The sequence below is a fragment of the Pangasianodon hypophthalmus genome, chromosome 7 (assembly GCF_027358585.1).
Source record: "Pangasianodon hypophthalmus isolate fPanHyp1 chromosome 7, fPanHyp1.pri, whole genome shotgun sequence".
NCBI classification, from domain to species: Eukaryota; Metazoa; Chordata; class Actinopteri; order Siluriformes; family Pangasiidae; genus Pangasianodon; species Pangasianodon hypophthalmus.
Genome location: NC_069716.1, coordinates 22821934 through 22842221, shown reverse-complemented (window position 1 = coordinate 22842221; position 20288 = coordinate 22821934). Strand labels below are relative to the sequence as shown.

General features: G+C 37.8%; 1 protein-coding gene across 19 annotated transcripts in view; it reads right to left on the bottom strand.

The window, feature by feature from the left end:
* ppip5k1b (diphosphoinositol pentakisphosphate kinase 1b) overlaps positions 1 to 12782 on the bottom strand; it is a 29780-nt gene extending 16998 nt beyond the window's left edge. For 5 of the 19 annotated variants that reach the window (XM_053235439.1, XM_053235443.1, XM_053235435.1 and 2 more), the window contains exons 1-15: positions 12555 to 12780; positions 7942 to 8338; positions 7154 to 7349; positions 6960 to 7050; positions 6784 to 6869; positions 6245 to 6399; positions 6036 to 6137; positions 5783 to 5944; positions 5580 to 5701; positions 5328 to 5429; positions 4389 to 4475; positions 4230 to 4305; positions 3428 to 3537; positions 1362 to 1385; positions 65 to 150 (exon numbers count right to left, since the gene is read on the bottom strand). In XM_053235439.1, coding sequence (XP_053091414.1) covers positions 65 to 150; positions 1362 to 1385; positions 3428 to 3537; positions 4230 to 4305; positions 4389 to 4475; positions 5328 to 5429; positions 5580 to 5701; positions 5783 to 5944; positions 6036 to 6137; positions 6245 to 6399; positions 6784 to 6869; positions 6960 to 7050; positions 7154 to 7349; positions 7942 to 8094 — 1552 coding nt within the window. In that variant the 5' untranslated portion in view covers positions 8095 to 8338; positions 12555 to 12780. Of the gene's footprint in view, positions 1 to 64; positions 151 to 1361; positions 1386 to 3427; positions 3538 to 4229; positions 4306 to 4388; positions 4476 to 5327; positions 5430 to 5579; positions 5702 to 5782; positions 5945 to 6035; positions 6138 to 6244; positions 6400 to 6783; positions 6870 to 6959; positions 7051 to 7153; positions 7350 to 7941; positions 8339 to 9128; positions 10348 to 12152; positions 12497 to 12554 lie in introns of those variants that run through there. The other 14 variants (XM_053235431.1, XM_053235432.1, XM_053235438.1 and 11 more) reach the window with 9 other exon arrangements.
* Between the last annotated feature and the right edge of the window lie 7506 nt (positions 12783 to 20288).

Below are 20288 nucleotides of genomic sequence, written 5' to 3'. Positions count from 1 at the left end.
ATACACACAGATATTCTCACATTATTTAATATAAAGCTGTGTATTACATCAAAAATGTTTTCACCTTCTTCCTCACTTGATGCTTTAGGCTGGCCATTGGGCAGGTAGGTCAGCTGCACTTTGCGATTTATCCCAGAGAAATGGCCGTACCTTAAATACAACACAGGGCAGAACAAGAGGTGCAGACACCACCGTCATACTGTCACACATAACACCCACAGGCCATAGCATGGCCTATCATTTGCTAGCAGGTGCTCAGTAGCTGTCATGTTTCTGAAAAGAAATGTGTCAGGTTGACCTTTTCAAAGTGGCTTTGGCCCATTAATATTTTCCATTTTTGCCATGCTAGAGCTGGTCCTTTTGCCCTCTATGCTTTAAAGGGATATAAGAGAACATTGCTGCAACTCTGGTACCACTTTATCACTACACAGTATGTGTGGTGGCCTGGGAAACCCTTCACACGGTGAAATTAAAACTATATATAAACTATATAGTTCTAAAAACTATAGGCTTTCCTTCATTTTATTTTTTTTAATTTCCTGATTCTTACTCCATAGACTTCTTACTCAATATGATCTCTACAGGAAGATACCCTGTATATGTAAAGTTGTGTCAATGTGATCATCATTTTTAGCTGTTTGCCAGAATTCAGCCACAGCAATATCTGTTGGGTTTTCCAGACCACCACGCAAATAATAATACACCATTTTGCCTCTTTACTGTAAAAGACAGTCAAAAAGATCTGAATGAAACATGGCAGTCTGAACTAAAACCACTTCAGCTGAGAGCCACATGCCAACAAAAGGAATACAAAATAAATAGACAGACATCTGATTACCCATATGATTATCAGACGTCAACAGTCTAAAATGCTTTAATACTTGGTTGGGAGTCAGTCCAAAAAAAAAAGAAAAAAAAAAAAAGCCCAAACTGACATCGAACAAGTTTTAAGGCATTTTACAACAACTGCTTATCATAGAGGTTTCCTGATTTCAAACCAAGCACTTCCCTTAAGGTTACAGTCACACAAATCTTCACTAAAAGTAGCTTTCCCATCAATGTGTTAATTAATCAAAGATCCTGTGTGATGCATAGCAAGTGGGTTGTTTGAAGTGGGCTGAGGAAGCATGAAGGATTAAAGAGGGACTGAGTTTCTTTAGCAATGGAGTCAGTTATTTAGGACATGCCTGAGGTGACATGCATCATAAATGCATAAACGTTTCCCACTGCCCTCATTGCGAGAGAATTCTAGCAAATGAGGGAACCCTTATTATCTCGTTGTTAAAGTATACAAGGCTACAGGTTAATAACTATAAACTCAATGGCCTCCATAAGGATGAATGAACTTCTGGAGTGCGTACTGATTATCATTCAGGCTGGATTCCCTTTGGAGAGAGTGGGCAGAAAAGATGGAGGGAGGGGAAGAGAAGAAAAGAGAGGAATGAATAAGATACTAAGCTCAGGGGGGATACACCACAGTGATCTTTTTCTCATAAATCACAAATTACATTTGACAATGCTCAATATTGAATACAGCATGAAGTAGTTTAGCTATCAAAGGACCATATTCAGAGTTAAGCGTGTTCAGAACACAGAGTTAAGTGCACACCGTTATTCAGACCTCAAACATGACTACAGATTTAAACGCTATTCAGAATTTGCACATGATTTGCATACGCTCAGTGGAGTTTGCCTAAAACAAAGGCATGCCTTATATATGCACGATTCTGACCTTGGACTTAAGCCCATTTTTCTTTAATGGTATTCACTTGACTGAGGAGCATTATTATGTCTAGCGCCTGACAGTCTGATGTAATCACAATATCTCACATTGAAATTATGTTTTGGCTGTAAATATAATAAAAAATCTACGGAATGCCATTTGTGGCCACTATTAAATACATAAATATAATGAAAAATATTAATTATTAATATCATCCCTTTAAAGACCACAAAAAGTTGTTTTTTTTTTTTCTCATGGAGGACATCGGAACAGGCATCATCTTATGCAGATTCATTAAGTTATGTGCACACAATAAAAGAAGTGCAAAAATAGAGTCTGCTGGATCAAGTGGTATTTCATAAGAGTGGAAAATAAGAGAGAGAGTTAAAATAAACCAAATTTGCAGTAATTTATGGGATAGTTACTACTAAGACTATTCATGCAGCAATATACTGGCAATATACTAGTCTCCTATTAGACATTTATTCAATGTCTATCATCTTCCTGTTCATCATTTCCTTGTTCATCATTTCCTTTCCATCTGTGTTTTTTTTTTTTGTTTTTTTTTTGCTTTTGCTACATTTGCTTGTGTTTAAAGGCAGTGATCTAGATGCTACTGAAAAACCCATCTCAGACACTTCTACTCAAGAAAAATCTGGCATCCACCCGGAGGTGAGATCTACATGGAGGTGTTTTGCATAATCTAAATGGGGGGTCCAGAACGTGCGTAACCTGCCTCTGAACTTTCCTCACGTATGTTTTGGACTTAAGTTGCCAACTCTGAATACAGCCCAAAGATATTACACCACATCTATTAGGAAGATATGTATAGATATGTGTAGAAATGCTTCCGTTCAAGACTATAGAAATAATATAATATATGTGTGGTGACCTGGGGAAACCTTTCACAGGGCAAGAAGGGTTTTGTGAACTGAAATAAGTTTCTCTTTTACATATGAATCACAGATGAAAAGAGAAAACTGCATTTAAAGATTAAATTGCAACTGTGGCACAGGAGCATTGCAGACATTTTGTGGGTTGGTATCTGATTATAATCTGAACTAAGTCCATTTTGCTATGGTATGTAGCTATATAACAACTGGATCAAATCATGACATTCACTGTGTGAGGAAATCACACTTCTGTAGGATGGTTTTTGAATTTAGGCAGACTGACTGTTTACTTTGTTCACCTGGCGCCTTACCCAATATGACTACTGCAGGAAGATTTAAGTAAATAAAAACACATGATTTCCACATGATTTCTGTGAAACATATTTATGGTTCCTTAGGTGGAAGTATCATTATAGGGAAAAAAAACCCAATTTGGCTAAAACCTCATTTTTCATCTTTTTTTGATTGTTTGCCAGAATTCAACCGTGGCAACAGCCAATGGGGTTTCCCAGACCAACACACATATGGAAATGGAATAACGTCAAAATGTTCCATCTAAAAAAGAAAATTTGCTTGTAATGTGAACAGGACAGCAAAAATAAAAAGGTGCAATGAGGTAAATGTAGCACAGCTGAGACATGAAGACAGTGGAAAAGAGACTGACCAGGGAGGAGAAGAATTGTAAAGTCGGGGTGAAGTCACTGGGATGTGTTACTGATAATGTGCTGCAGCTCAGTGCCGTGTGATAGGCCTGGCACACACTGTTAATATTAATCTCTTAGCTATAAATGTTCACTTATAGTGTACTCACATCTCCAGCACAGTCTTCAGCTGTTCCAGTTTGGATTTCTTCTCCTCAATCTCACAGTCATTGTGCTGCCCCAATTCAGCTAGCAGCTGACGGGCAATGTCCAGCACCTCCTAAACACAAATCAAAGATGGTTTCTACTACGGATTTTCACCATAGCATGGAAGTATGATCATACAGAGTAATCAAGAAACAGCCCTTTCACAATTCAGGATTTGGACCAATTCATTACTAATCTCTCTTAAAGCATCATGGGACACACACCACACACGCACACACATTCCAGCACTCATTTAGAGGGGCAATTATTAGCAAAGCCAATCCACCTACCTACCACACACAGAGTAACCTGAGCCCAGTATTGAACCAGGGACCTTGGAGCAGCGAAGCACCACTGAGCCACCTCAGCTATGTGTGCATTTATACTATATGTTGTGATAGAACAAACCAGTCATTCCAGAGGCCATGTAAAGTTGATCTGAAAAATACAGCTCACTGTCTCTAACTCAAATAAGCTGTGAATTGTTGACTGTCGTTGATGGGTTAAATTGGGCAGTACTTACTTTTTTAGAATTATACAGGGAAATATGTATACATGTAAATGGACATTAGGTATTCAACAATAAAGTAGTAGAAATGTACTTAGTTTATGTACACAGTAATTCTGGTCACACTGAAGTTGGTTTTCTAAGGCTATAAGCAAATATCTTTATCTCTATAAAAATCAAATAGCTTGCAATTTGCACACAATGTCAGTGATTAAATCCAGAACAGTCGCTCTAATTTTTTTAACATTTATACCCACCTGGAGCTGTTTTGGTTTCTTTAGTTTGAGTTTGCCTGTCTTGTAGCCACCATATTCTTCAAACAGATCAAAGAACCTGAGGGAAAGGCACATAAGTTAGGTACATAAGACCATAGCTGACAGCTCTGGCATGAAGTGAGATGCACAAATGGAACTTACAAAGCATTCCTCACTTCCATCTTCATCTTCTGTTTGGGTGTGCGATCTCCATGGCGGATCACTGCGATCACACAACGGAGCTCCATCCTGGAAAAGACCGAAAGGATGGATATGAGAATTTTACTGTGCGGCATTTATAACGTGCACTTGTGTAACAAACATGCCCCTTACACTGTGTAACAAACATGCCCCATACTGCAACATGCAGTAAGTACAATTTGGGCTGAATTTCAGTTATGGGTGAAAAACATTTTTAGGCATGTTTTATCTTGCAGCAAAATGTTTCACGTTGAAGCTTGCTCTGTTTAGGAGTAAATATGAAGCTAAATTATAACTACAACACATTATTGTGAACAAAGGGGGCATTACTTCTACTTTTGTCTTTGTAGGTCAGCTCTTTGACAAATTTCCAACCAAGTATGGAACAGAACAGTGTATGCTATTACAGGAAAATAATCAACAATGGCATATCAGATTATAGTTACAATTAATATTATGGAATATGCACACTTACGGACTGTTACAAAGCATTGACACCCAAAACTCCTCCATAAATGTCAACCTGACATCTCCTTTCATAAAATGTCACCGTGTAAACGATATGTTTTTCTATGTTAAATGACCATTAAGAAAAACTATTGTTTTTCTTTGTTAAATTAAATTTTCTAATCTGTTTATTATTATACACTGGCTATATTATACATGTGGCTCAGTGGCTATACAAATCCCTGTGGATTAGATGTCACTATAGAAACAATAATGTGTTAGAACGAGTGCATTAATATAAATTTTGATTTGCTACCATCAACACTGCTCTTAAAGAAAATTAGTCAACCACTTCTTCAGATTCAAGAACTCAACAGTGTCTTCATTAATGAGGTTTTACTAATGAATAGGAGACGCAGGGTAAGATGGATAAATGTACTGAATAGAACACACATGGTTCCTGAGGTAGTAGGGACTATAGGGATGTCTTCTGCTTCCATGGGGATGGACCAGGGGATGTGGAACTGAGGAGCCAGTTCTCGCATAACCATGTTCCTGTGGGAGGGATTTCAGTGTGACACCAATGCATTAAAATTGTGTTTAAGCGTGATAAAATTTAAGATGTTAAGATGAGATGTGGTTAAAATCAATAGGTGAAAAATAAATCATATACATAAAATCTGATTTAAAAAAAGCCTCACCTACCCCAGGACTTTGGCACAGTCATCATAGTATTTCATGGAGTTCTTTACAAAGCTAAATCCATTTACATCGCAAACAAAGGAGTGGCCATTTGCACGGAGGAGGTCAAAACCGCATACGGTTTGCTGTGGTGAGCAGATATAAGTGTCACTTGACTCCAGACTTCCATGGTGGACATAAAATAGTGTTGGTAAACAACAACATACCTTGAATGCCATACACACTTTGCGAGCCACAAGTTTCTCCATGGCAGTGAGCATGACTGGGTATCGAATCTCCTTCCCCTCGCTGTCTCTCTCTACCTTCCCATCCAGAGCTGGGGACTTACGAGCTTCGGCATGGGCATAGTCAGGTCCTACTGTGTACACCTGTTACGCCACCAGAAAAACACTGCATTAACTTTTTAACCTTCCATTTAGTAACACAAACAGAAGCAAATATACATCAAATTAAACATGCCTTCACATCTGTACCATCTGTAGGCATGAATTCCTCATAAATGTAAGATCCAGTCTTACGAACAGTGCTCTCAGGGGAATAAACACTGCTGCGGCTCCCAATCTAAAGCATAACACACAATGAAAGAATTCTCCCTGGAGCAGAAGTAATAGAAACACACACATTCCAAATACTCCAGAGGTGAAGAGGATAGATAGACAGTACGGCACCTTCCTAAAGAGCCGCTGGCTGCCTCCCCCGGCTGAAGTCGGATAATAGATGTACACGTTGTGGTCCTCTGCAGAGACAGGCTTCTCCACAAAAGGCTTATGAAACACTTCCCCATTCACCTCAACATGGTCCTCTCCTTCTACCAGGTTACATTCTGACACACACACACACACACACACACATCATACACTCACATAAATTATTATTATTAAAGTTGACGACAAGGTGATTTTTTTCTAATCTTCAATTGTCCACAGAGATCACACTTTTCCCCATTCTGATGCTTGATGTGGACATTAACTGAAGCTCTTGACCTGTATTTGCATGATTTTATGCATTGTGCTTCTGCCACATGATTGGTTTATTGGATAACTGCATAAATGAGCAGGTGTACAGGTGTTCCTATTAAAGTGGATGGTGAGTGTATTATTCATAGTGTTACATGTGATTATGTATATGGGAAAACAAACACAATCACATGCATTTGAGAAGCAGAAGGTGAAGCTTTCTTCATGTACTCTGGATGCATTGCATTTACCTTCAGGTCTGTCAGGGTCTCGGTTCAACACAGCATAACGTGGCAGGTCAATGCCCTCTTCCTTCAGAATGCGATACACCTCTCTCCTAAAACCACCAATATTCAGAAGTCAGAAGGCTATTTGAACATTTAAGAATAGCACACCACTAGGCCGCTGGAGATTTAGACAGATCTACCTGTCCTGAATGAAATACTGCATGTTGAGATCATTGATGAGAAGAGGGTTCCTTAATTTGGCATAACTCACTGCTTTGTCCAGGGGAAATCCTTCACATACATGAAAAAGAGCAACAGTGAATTACAGTAACAGGATTAGATAAGTACTATTAATAATTGTTATGTACTCTAATGTAGCGTTTGTGTGTGCTACCTTTGGAGTGAAAGGAGATGAGGCAGTCACACGGAGGCCACTTCTCCACTGGTTCGTTGAGTATGACGTCCTCAGGGAAGATGACCACAGTGATGTACTCAAACTTACAAAGGCGCTCCATGATCTGGGTCATAGGTTTGGAGTTGGACTTCTTCATCATGGAGCAGATCCCCACCACAATCTGACGCTCTGAAGCCTGGTGTCAGTGGGTGAAAACACGGCATTACCTTATATTGCAATACCTAGTGGTAAATCAAGATCTGCAAATGAATAATGAGTGAGCCAAGTGTACAGTATTATCACTGTTTTCAGGTTGATTTCATAGGAGTGCCTTATAATTACAACTAACTTATTCCACTACTACCAAAGGACTAAAATAATGGATCAATCCTAATCAGGCTTATTGGCATTGTACTATGTTAAAGTTATAAACTGTCTTTCTCTCTATCTATTTATACATGTATTGATTTTTAATAACTACTTAATGAAAAATTTGGTAGTATAGTGATAGAATATAGGGTTGGGCAATATGACAATATAATACTGACACTGTAATAAAAAAAAAAAAAACACCACACAAACTTTTCTGAGATATACATCTGATTGGATAGTAAAATTTTATACCAAATGTTTAAAATTCTACAGATTTTACAAAAAATTTTACAGATTTTTTATTTTTCCCCCTAATTTTTTGTCATATCCCCATCTCTGTTAGTATATTGCACACTAACTCCCAAAGCTTCATTTCTCTCCTGACCAGCTCTTAAGAGTAACTATAATGTCTTTACCAGATCGTCATCTTCCTCCTCTTCATCATAAGGCTCTGAAACGTTCTTCATGTTTCCACCCTCCAGTTTTCCACACACATGGTCCTCAACACCTACCAGGAAACGGGAAACCTCAGTACAGACCTCCTCCTCCTGTATTTCCGACTTTGACATGCCATGCACACGTCAGCCAAACACTCCAAGCTCCACTGTATCATCACGTGCCAGCAATCACCATCAGGAATGAGATCTGTGGTCCAAATAGTCAGGCTACAGAAGGGCAACTTTTGTTTCTTCTCAGCAGGTGATTTCAAGAGTGTTCTGCACTGATCGTTTGATCTCTTTCCAGGATCATCTTTCCACAGTTCAGTGCTCAGAAAAATGGGAGTAAATTACAGACAGTGTGCAAAGTGTCCTTCTGCAATAAATGAAAAATCAAAAGTGAGTCAAAGTGACTATTATTAGTAATAAAAAGCATTGACTGTAGATTGCACACAACAAAATAGTTTTAACAGCAAGTCCCCGAGCACAGCCTGGCCTCTTTCTGCAGTCATGTGCCTTGGCCACCAGTGTGCTGACGACAACGGAAAAGGTATCACATATAATCTGAGATATGCACTGACACTTTACTGTACATGCTATCATGTTTCAGCATCCATATAGATAGTGCATGCTATTATGTAAACACTGCAATACCTTAATGACACAAGGAAACTATTAGCAAAAGCAACCAAATAGTGTGCTTTGTTTTCTTGAAGTTTTCATTTAAACTCAGCCTTTAACTGTGTTCAAATATTTTTTTCCAATTATTGCAGGCCAGTCTGTTTCTGTGCCTTCATGTGCTAAGCTATAGAACATTAACTGAGTCTGTGAGAGTATGAGTGTGTGAGTAAATAATACACACAGCCTAGGAATAGCTCAAACACCCTCAGTGAAGCAAACTGGGGGGAGGGAAGGGAGAAGGATCAAGTGATTCAAATGTCTCTGGGTCCCAAACATAACTCATCACCCTGTGTAAGTGTTAACAGGCAATATTAACCTGAGAGGAAGCTGTTCTAAGTGAGCTAGTGTCCTGAAACACTAACACATTTAAAGATTCATAAATAAACCCAGTCATAAATAAATGGAGAAGGACTTATGGCTAACCAACATTCATAAATAAACTGGAGCATCTTCTAAAGTCATTTAAAGTGTCCATCAAAACTCACATGTGACTGATCTCCCTCGGGTGCTCCAACAAAGCCGCATGTCGGTGTGATTGCAGGATGTGGAGCTGATTGGTGAAGGCTGGTTTTTTACCACATGTGAAACTTACCACAGTCCATTACTTATCTACTCGGCTTCATTACAGGCACTGCTATCTTAAACCTCTGTTTACATTGGAAAATGCAGACTTGATTGTACATGCTCACTCATTTGTCACACACCTAGATTTCAAAACATTTTTAAGAAAGAAGCCTTTTCATAATGTGGCCTTTGTACTACTATACTGAATAAAGTGCTTTTAAATGGCTGACGCAACATACACAAGTACATATTGTAAATAAAACCTTGACCTTAGATGGGCTCTCAGTATGAATAATTAGAAAATAGAAAAAAAAAGTAAATAAATGAATTCAAAAGATAGCCTTCTTGTTGTGTACACTCGGAACAGTCCTGCCCTTTCCGAGTTTACTCTGAGCTGGCACTGCCTGGTCAATGTTGCATAATAACCAAAAGCAAACACCTCAACGTAACTAAGTAGCCATTTATGCCATGTTCAAAACATATTGTGTTTGTTATTTTCAGTAATTTTCCAACCTTACATAGACCCAACTTTTTCTAAGGAAAAATAAATCCCATGACAGCATGTAATTGTTCTCCAATCTTTATAAATTAGAAAATTCCAAGCTTTGCCTGCAAGCCTTTTTCTGGCAGATTAGCAGCCAGTTTAACCACATGCCATAGACTATAGTGCTGCTATAGTCTCGTGCACAAAGCGACCTGCCAATCTCAGCCAAACACCCTGGCCTTTGAGATCATATCCTGCAAAACCCCTCTATTATCATTAGGAAGACTGCCAGTGCGTCAACAGCTATGAAATCATACACAGCTGCTCCTATAAAACAAGCGGAAAGTAACAAGGACAATTAGTAGTTAGTAATTTGGGATTAGGAAACAAAAATAATAAGGTTCTCTGGTAGCTATTAAAATGAAATAGGCACTGGTTGAACTGTGAATATTGATCAAGGACAATGATGGGTTTTGTTTGACATGCGTTAGGTAGTTAGATAACCAGCTATCCAGACTACAAATGCCATAGCACAGTTAATACAACATAGTGTGACGTGTAATCAAATAGTAACACAAAACATCAAGAATATAACTCAGATTACTCTTAGATTAACACTGGACATCTTTCAGTGGCTAACACTGGTTATGGTCCCTTACTAGAGATCTTGTTGTAGTGTTCCTTTCGCCACTATTGTGTCCTGCACCAAACACTCCACTGTACCACCCACAAAAAACACACATTTCCACAAAAACTTTGATAATATTGATGGTACTAAAGATACCACATAACACCATTACTTTGAAGAGGATGGAACATAGGGATGGTATTTGGTGTCACAATGTTGTAATTCATTTTAACTGAGGTGATGTACTGCCCTTGAAATCATTGAAATTGTGGAAGTTAAACAGCTGCTGAAAAAGCACCCTTCACATCTCCAAGGTTATTTATGCATCAAATGTCACGAACCTTCCTTTGAACACTTTTTTAATAGAGTACAAAATGTAATACTAAGTAAATAAAGATAATACAACACTGAAAAGATCTATCTGAGGAAATATGTGGTTTCTGCAGCACACCAAAGACTTATATTGTTTTCGACTGCTTTTCCACCAGGCCTTTAGCACTGTGGTACTCTCATATTATCCCTAGTCAGATTATAATGTCTGCTAAGCCATCTTAATAAGTGGGACCTTTGAATTTATTATTAATTACGATATCAATATTAAGTGAAGACCTATAATTTAGTAAGAGAAATAAATTATTTTGGGGGAAAAATGCTACAGTTCCTGTATAGCTAAAAATTGCTAGATTTAGCTTTTTTCCCCCCTATAATGTAGCGTTGCTGTAAAGTGAGTGGATTCCAAGGGCCCAGCGAAGGCAGGGTGCTCTAGGACCGTAGGAAACAAAAATTGGCTGGGTCGATGGGCCTAAATTGTAAATTAGATTACATATTAATGTAACATTAATAGCTGATATAGGCCCAGAGTTTTTACAGTGTCACAGCTTCACGGCTAGTCACGTGTATGATCAGAGGGCTATCCCTGTTGACTTCATAATACTGATTTTTACACACACACACACACACACACACACAATTTTATGGAAAAGCCATTCTCAAAAATATCTTCTAAGAAAGATTTGATCTTTTTGTTTCCTTTTGGTTAAATATACAGTATATAATATATAATTTTTGTTGTAATTTTCACCACTGGCTTGTGTGTTTTGAAATGGTCGATTAATATTGTGAAACCGTGAAACCACGACATTTTTTAAACTATATTTTTTTAGGTTATCCAACCGTGAAAAACTTTAAACCGTAACACCTCTAGCCAAAAATTTTAAATGTGCTATCTTTTGTAAATGTGCTAGCATAAAAATTAGCTATTCTGCTCACTACAGTGCAGTGACATTGTAGGCCTAGACAACATTATGTGAGGCAGCTTTTCTAAGCATAGACAAGTTTAAAGGGAATTTAATGTGATGTTTCTAATTTCACCCTGCCCCTTCCCTGTTACAGCTGGCTTGTGTGTGAACTATAATTCAGAGAGGGCACTGAGTATGACAGAAATTCATAGAGTCAGAATTTTATACTTATTAATGTGCGCGTGCGAATGACAGCGCGTGCAGTGATGACAGTGACGCGGTGACGCACGCGGAGTGGCGCAGCTGCTCGGTTCTGTGGCCCGCGCGCATCTAAACGCTACATTAAACAGTCCGGACTGGGCTGAATCACCACTGACTTCCTCTTCCCTATGAGAGTGCACTACATAGGGTGTGAAATTATGGTTCCTGTAGCCTACCTAGTGCACTATATATTGCTTACGGAGCCATTTGACTCATCTAAAGTTTCTGGTGTCTTTCTATCGGAATGAATCCCACTGAGTATATGCAGCTTCCTTATGATTATGATTGACTATAATAAGCACAAATGACAGTAAACCGACATTTAATACTTAACTGCAAGGTTGTTCTTTCTTTCTTTCTTTCTTTCTTTCCAGATATCATTGTTTTCATGTTTAGAGAAAATGAAACACACATTGCACATCAGCTTCAAGGACGATTTCTGTCCTACTGCTAAGACAGAGAGGAAGTTGCTTCATGGAAAAAGTGTGATAAATTTCTGTACAACTAAACAAACTAAGAAATACCGAATGAGCAAGGAAAAATGGTGACAGAGAATGATAACTTTATTACCTACTATTTTAGTGACACAAGAAGTCAAATCCACTCAACTTTATTGCCAAATCTCAGTATGATCTATGCAAATCATTTTAGTTCCACTTTAAAAAGTTAACAGAACATCACTGACAAGAGTAAGATGGAGTACAGCAAGAAGTTATCAAGAGTCTAATATACTCACTTGTTGAGAAGGGAGCTTGTTTTGATAACAGCGACAACTTCCTTGTCTGTTGCCAAATGTAAAGCAAACCAACCAACTTCAGAAAGAGAAACACACACACTCACGGACTGATTAATGACTACAACCAAAAACGCACACTACTTACTAAGTAGTATGTGAAAAAACAGGACGTGACCTAAAGCGGTGTAGTGTTTCCACATACTGTTTAGTACGGTAGTGTGTGTTCTCGGACGTGGCCTGCTTCTTCCCTTTGATGTAGGCATGTGAGTGAGTACACACTCACTATCTGACTAAATGACTGCCACCTACAGCACTGGCGATGAAGGTAAGTTCATCCACTGCAAACAGCCACCCAAAAAGTTTATGTGATAAATACAATTACAATAAATAATAAATACAATTCCTTCTGTTATTATGTTGCCTATGTCTGTGTTTAGTTTTCTGACACTTCTATTGTTTACAAAGCTATAGCCTAGTTAGTAGTTAGTCTGAGGTTACAATATTTCATACTTTGTAGTCAAGTTTCATACCTCATAAGTACATATAAAACCATACCTCATAAATACACATAAAACAAGGTTCCTTCAAGCACCCTAAAGGGTTCTTAGGTTTGTCCCTGCAGAATATCATTAAAGGTTCTATGTAGGTTTCCCTGTAGAATATCATTAAAGGTTCTATGTAGAGTTACCTCACACTAACTACTAACTAGGCTATAGCTTTGTAAACAGTAGAAGAGTCAGAAAACTGAACACAGACATAGGCAACATAATAACAGAAGGAGTTTGCATAAACTTTGTGGATGGCTGTTTGACGTGGATGAACTTACCTTCATCAAAATAGGTTTTACACAAATATTATTATTCCGCAATACATATTACGCAATGCACAACTCTGTCTGTCTGTCTGTCTCTCTGGCTCTATTTATATGATGGAGGATCTGAGCAAGTCTTTTGCTGGCTCTTTTAGGGGTGTGGGGTTCCAGGGTACCACTATAGGACTGGCTCCTCTTAAAGCCGTGTGCTCAGAATACCAGTCAGGAGGAGTTAACTCGGTAAAACAACCTGCAGTATTATTCACCATCTGTATCTCTTTCCCAGATGTACATGCCTCATCTCTCTCTCTCTCTCTCTCTCTCTCTCTCTCAGCCATATGATTATGTAATATTGCCTACAGTCAGGCAGCTCTGGCTTCACTGAAGTGTATTTTCTTACCCTAAAGCCCTAAGGGAGCAGCAGAGGGCTCCATTTGCACAATATATCATATGGTCTTGGCAAGCAAGTATGTATTAGCCTTCCATCTCAGTCCTCTCCTCATGGCCAGTATTCCTGGGATGGACTCCAGATCCACTGCTGACCGCAATAACGTGGTTAATGAAGATGATTGATTGAATGAATGAATATAAAGACCTATAATCCTTCCTGTTACTGAACATCCAAATGTTCTTCTAATCATAATTACATAAGAGGCCAGTGAATTTTGAAGAGTTGTTTCTTTTCCCCCCAATATATTAACATTCATGACTTAAAATCACCTTCAATATATCCTAAGTCATTTGCTCCAGGACCATGTACAGTAACAGGGTTCTGCTCCTGCACCATTTCCATAAAGCCTCTATTCATTTAAATGGAACACTGTAAAAGACCACTTTTCCCCTGATGGACTGTGTCAATTCCCCAGTGAGCAGAAGAGCTGGGAAATAAGTCAAAGAGAGTCTGTTTAGCGACGCTACACCTCTGTGCCGTTCAGGAGGTGAGTGATGACGGAGGAGGAGAGAGGGCTTGAGAAGAGAGAGTGAGAGAGCTGCCTGCTTATAGATGATTTACCTGCGAAAGGTCAACGAGGACAGCTTTTTCATCTGCTGATCACCATGGAGGACACATAAGCAGGCACAAGAAAATGTGTTTGATGCTGTGAAGATAATCAAGGTACTCAAAGCAACTAAATTATTGGGCATTTCCATTTATCAGACTGAGTCATTTTTCCATTTTTCACATACAGTATGTGCCTCTCATTGTAGTTAAGTAGCCATTACAGATTTTTCATTTATATTTACAGCCAAAATGAACCATTTTCAATTTTCAATTTTTTTTTTTTTTTTGCAAAATACAAATAAAATGTGTTAGGAGTGCTGAATTCAACATAAAACCATATATAGGCTATTTAATCCATTCTCAGCTATTTCTGCTCTAAATATGGATAAACATAACACTATAAATCATCCTTAAGGAAACCCAGTATAAACTTGATGTACATATATAGAGCAGTATGTACCACAGCTCTTTAGACAACAAAGAGCTCATTTAATGTTTTAAAATGGGTTTTTAGGATGGCTAATTGCATTTGAAATTCCAATAATGTAATAGCAGAGTATAATCAATTTGTTTTCATTTGAGCATCTTGGCTATTATACTACAAGAAATAATAATTTCTTTTTTAGCTGAATGTCATAAATATCATATAGTTCATACACAAGAAAAAAGGGGTCAGCAAGGGTTCTTTGGAAAGTTAATGTTTCTAACTTTCTAAGGATGTTCTATTGTTTCTGAAAAGGGAACCCCCTGTTCTGGGGTTCTACATAGAACCTTTAATGATATTCTACAGGGACAAACCTAAGAACCCTTTAGGGTGCTTGAAGGAACCTTGTTTTATGTGTATTTATGAGGTATGAAACTTGACTATAAAGTATGAAATATTGAACATGAAGCTTGATAAATTAATTGATTTCTAAGAATTTTTTATTTGTTTGTTTATTTACTTATTTATTACTGTCAGCCTTCTAATGATAACGTCTTGTTTGACATTAGCTGCAATAAAGTGAGACCGATGCCAGTCAAAATGGCAGTTTCTTTCTTATGTGTCCACTGTTTTGTTTTGCTCTCCCTTCATCACATTTTTGAACGAACTGTTTATTTCAAATAAATAAGGTCTGTATAAAAAAGTTTTTCAGATCTGTATAATCCCCATGTCCTACTTTTCCAGTATTCAGACACACAGCCAAAACCCAATTTACTCTATATCATATGCAAACATCCTTCAGACTTGAAAAACGTCAGATCAGCAGTTTTCCACAAGCTTGAAATTTGCCACCTCAAAGAGATTGGCCCCTGTAAACAGTCTTTACTACTTCCGCACGAGGCATCTTCCGACAGCTTCACTCTCAATTTTCACTGAAGACAGAAATTATTTTCTTTTAAGACAGACATCTAAAAATCTCTTTTTATTTATAAACAGTGAAGGCATGCACAGAGAGCTATACCACCAGCAGTGTGTTAGGGGACTGAGGACACTGCAGACCTTTGAAAAGAGAGGAAGCTTTGTCTGTGGCTCAATCAGCCTGGTTACCAGATCTTTTCTTATACTGTGCTACTACTTGGCCTGAATCTGCTGAAAAGCTGGATCACTGGTGAAAGATATAGAGAAAGAAATGATTATTGTAATATGGTTAAAAGTAAAAGAATAAAGGAATACAGAGTACATGTCGACCACTGCATTTAGAGTACATGATGACACTATCCACCACTTTGACCCTATTTGTTAAATGATTAACACCTCACATACATCCCTCACTCTGGTAACTACATATTCTTTTCTACATACTTTTTCCTATTCTTTTCACTGCAGTTACTGAGTAATATGCTTTAAGGTGAATACTTGAATAATAGGCTGAAAGATTACATTAGAGTTATATTTATTCACATGGTAAGTGATTAAACGCTGCCTTTACATGTGCATTGGATTGTCCTATTTTCCACTTTTTATTTAGGCTAGTGTAATTAACAACTTTAAATGTACCAGTAACATTAACTAGTTAGCTATGTACACTGATCTATTTTGGTGTCTCCTGACAATTCCTTTATTGTATAAATGTCCATAAGACAACCAACCCAGTTTCTATAACCTACTAAATGACTAAGCTGTTCCTTAAGAAATACAGAGTTTCCAAACTGGACCTGGGAATTGGCCTGGAAACCATAACAGTCAAATATCAAATTTATTTCCAAATCTCCTACTTGTAATATGACTTAAGGGAGGTTTATGTGCAAGTGAGATCAGGCACATGCAATTAAGATTCGAAATCAAATGTTTCCACTAATTATAGAAAAGCAAATACAAAATAGTTATGAGAGGAACAGACAGAGACACAGCTAAGTCCAAGTGTTGGGATAAGTATTAGCAGTCAAGGCAGATTAAACATAAACTCTAATTACAAAGCAGCCAAAAGTACAAATGTTACAATTTTGATCCATGATTCACACTAATAACAATATTAGAGTAGTATGAGTAATCATGAAAAACACATGAGGTACATACATGGCACACACAGACACAGACACACACACACATACAAACAGTGAACATTTGAACATAAATAATATTTACGCACAGTCTTGCTGATCTTAAGACATTCTTTGTCTGTAACTTTTTAAGCCTCTCCTGGGTCCTATACTTGGTCCTGATGAACTCTTTCACCCATAACACACAAACACATATAATAATGACTTACACACAAGGCAGTAATGGGTAGGGGGTCAGGGGTCACCAGTTTTTGCTCTAGTCACCTTTTTGACTCTATAAAACCCTCTATGTGTTTGTAAGGTCAGTGCACTGTCATTAATAATGCTGGAAAGTCAGGCGTCATAGTCAGGCCTTACAGGCTATTAAGTTTTCCAACCTCCTCATATTTTAAACAATGAAGCACTATAATATCACATACAGGTAGACACAGAAACTAGAAATTTTCCAGACCAGGTTCATGACAAATAGTCTATAGTGATCTCACTCAGCAACAGGGCAGGTTCATGCAGTATTACCATGTGAAATGGAGCAAACGACTCATTTGAAGTCTGTGGCCCCGATTCACTACATTGTGTTGTAGACATCAGTAAAAGCTTTTCTATTTTTAAATATTAAAATATCATCTTGTGTACATGCATCTTTATTTTGACATAACCTAGCTACTTCAACAACACAGACAGAGAGGGAGAGTCATTAGGACAGAAGCAACTGGGCTGTTAGATATTTCCTGTATGAAGTAAGAGAGAGAGTGAGAAGAAGGAAAAAGTGAAAATGTTTCCCCTGCTAATTTCACAGCCACTGAGCAAGATGAGAAAAATGGCTAGGGCACAAAGCAGTCATATAAGGCATTCAGCACTGCCTCATCTACTGACCATAGTCTGCCTGATTTTAGCCAAGACTTTCTGCCAATTCATAGATATATGAAAATATTTTCTTAAACATTTAAGTTGCATTTATATGCTGTTTTAGTCATTTATTATCCTTTTAGTTATTTTATTTTATTTTACTTAAAAATTATGTTTTTGTTCCATAAAAGGATTGAAGACTTGTATTTCTGACAGTTTACACATTTGAATATAACAGAATAACCACTAAGCGGGCCATGGTATGCCATAATGTTTTTATAGAATGAGAAACATGTAGTTACGGTTATCCAAAGTAAAACAGATATTTTGTTCCCAAAGAGGACTGAGTTTAAAATAACATAGTTGACCATTTTCTTACCATATATGAGCCCTGTATTTTTACTTTCGGCACAGTACCAACAGAGACTGGTTTGTGTATTACATCAAGTGTTTTTATAGGCACGTTCCTGATGCTGGAACTGTGCAGCAACCTGTTAGATGCTAAATGTCAGAACATATTGATTCAAATATGAACTTCAAGACGGAGGTTCTCTGACTAGTGCTGATCATCTGATGCTAATAAAATGTACTGTTGTTTAGTTAAGGTGATGTTTACATACACATGTACATGTATATTATATAACAGTATGATACTCCTGTCTAACACTGATACAGAAAGTTTAGGGGAGTTTCAGTGCTTGTTTCAGAATCTCAGCCATGTTAACAGTGCTTCCCAATTCTAAGCCTAATGTCCCACTATTTCTCTTGCATCCTCAGTCCTGATTCAACTTGTTGGCTAATTAACAAAGCCTTCTTCAGACACATTGCGTGTTAGAACAGGGAGAACCTGACATAAATTGTCCATGACTGGAGTTCCCAGAGTTCCCAAGAAGCATAATAGGAAGGACAGATTTTTTAGGGTGGGTAGAGTTGGGAGGGTGTCAGGGGATGATTGTAGGCTTAGTGTGAAAAATTCCTGTCCCATAAGAAGTAGACTGAGGTTTAGTTGAGAAGTTTTCTCAAGTGTGTTTTATGTGCCTATCCACTGCTTTCTTATATTTCATCTGTACACAATGTCCAATTTATGAAAGTATTTGATGAGTTACAAGTGAATTGTTGGTCAGTTATATGCTATGATACATGAAATATGATCCAGTGTATTTCTGTTTATTAAATTGCTGTAGTAATACATTACAGTAATACACTAATACATGTTTCGTTACTCCTAATGCAAGGGCAAGAACCCTAACCATCATAATACGTAATGCAGAAATATCAATGATGTTAATAGGCTCCTGTTACTGGAAATCTATACAATCTCTGTGTTAGTGTGAGTAATGTATATATACGCATGTTTCTGTGTGGGTGTACGTGACACAGTAAACCTAGAAAAGCAGTGTCAGTGTGACCTTTTACCCGAGTGAGTTTGCTTCAGTTTTACTGTCAGTCTGGAGTTTAAAGGAGATTGTTGAAACAATGCAGTATATACAGTATACTGTACTGTATACACTCACTGTCCACCTTAGTAGGAACACCTGTACACATGCACATTCATGCACTTATCCAATCAGCCAATCATGTGGCAGCAGCACAGTGCATAAAATCATGCAGATACAGATCAAGAGCTTCAGTTAATGTTCACATCAAACAGCTGAATGGGTAAAAGTGTGACCTCTGTGACTATGATCATGGCATGGTTGCTGGTGCCAGATCGGCTAGTTTGAGTATTTCAGAAACTGCTGATCTCCTGGTATTTTCCACACACAGCACTCTCTAGAGTTTACCCAGAATGGTGCAAAAAACAAAAAACATCCTGTGGGCAGAGGGTCTGCAAGCTGAAACCCCTTGTTGATGAGAGAGGAGAATGACCAGACTGGTCTGAGCTGAAGTCGATTGTAACTCAAATAAGCACTCTTTACAACTGTGGTGAACAGAAAAGCATCCCAGAAAGCACAACCTTGAGGTGGATGGGCCTAGAGACTGTTGTGTGTGAAAATTCCAGGAGATCAGCAGTTTCTGAAATACTCAAACCAGCCCATCTGGCACCAACAACTGTGCCACAGTTAAAGTCACAGAGTTCACACTTTTTCCACATTCTGATGTTTAATGTGAACATGTGAAGCTCTTGACATGTATCTGCGTGATTTTATGCATTGTGCTGCTGCCACATGATTGGCTGATTCGATAACTGTATGAATGTGCAGGTGTACAGGTGTTCCTATTAAAGTGGACAGGGAGTGTATAATGCATCTTTAGTAACTAATATATATATATTGTATACAATATATAAAAAGTAGAAAATATACATGTACATGAAAGATATCCTCTAAAATTAGGAAATCTAACTAAGGAATGAAAATACATCACATTTATGTTTAGTGGAAACAATCTAGAAGTAAATGGAAAAGTCCTAGATCTTGATTGATCTAAGTAAGCACCTGTAAAAACATACATTTGTCTTACAGTTGCTCTTTTATCAATAGGCTTAACCGGTTTATCCTGCAAATGCACCTGCCTTTAATAAATCTCATAAGATTTGATAAAGAGCCAGTTATGAAGTCGTTAAATACTAATATTTAAATTTTTTGTGGAG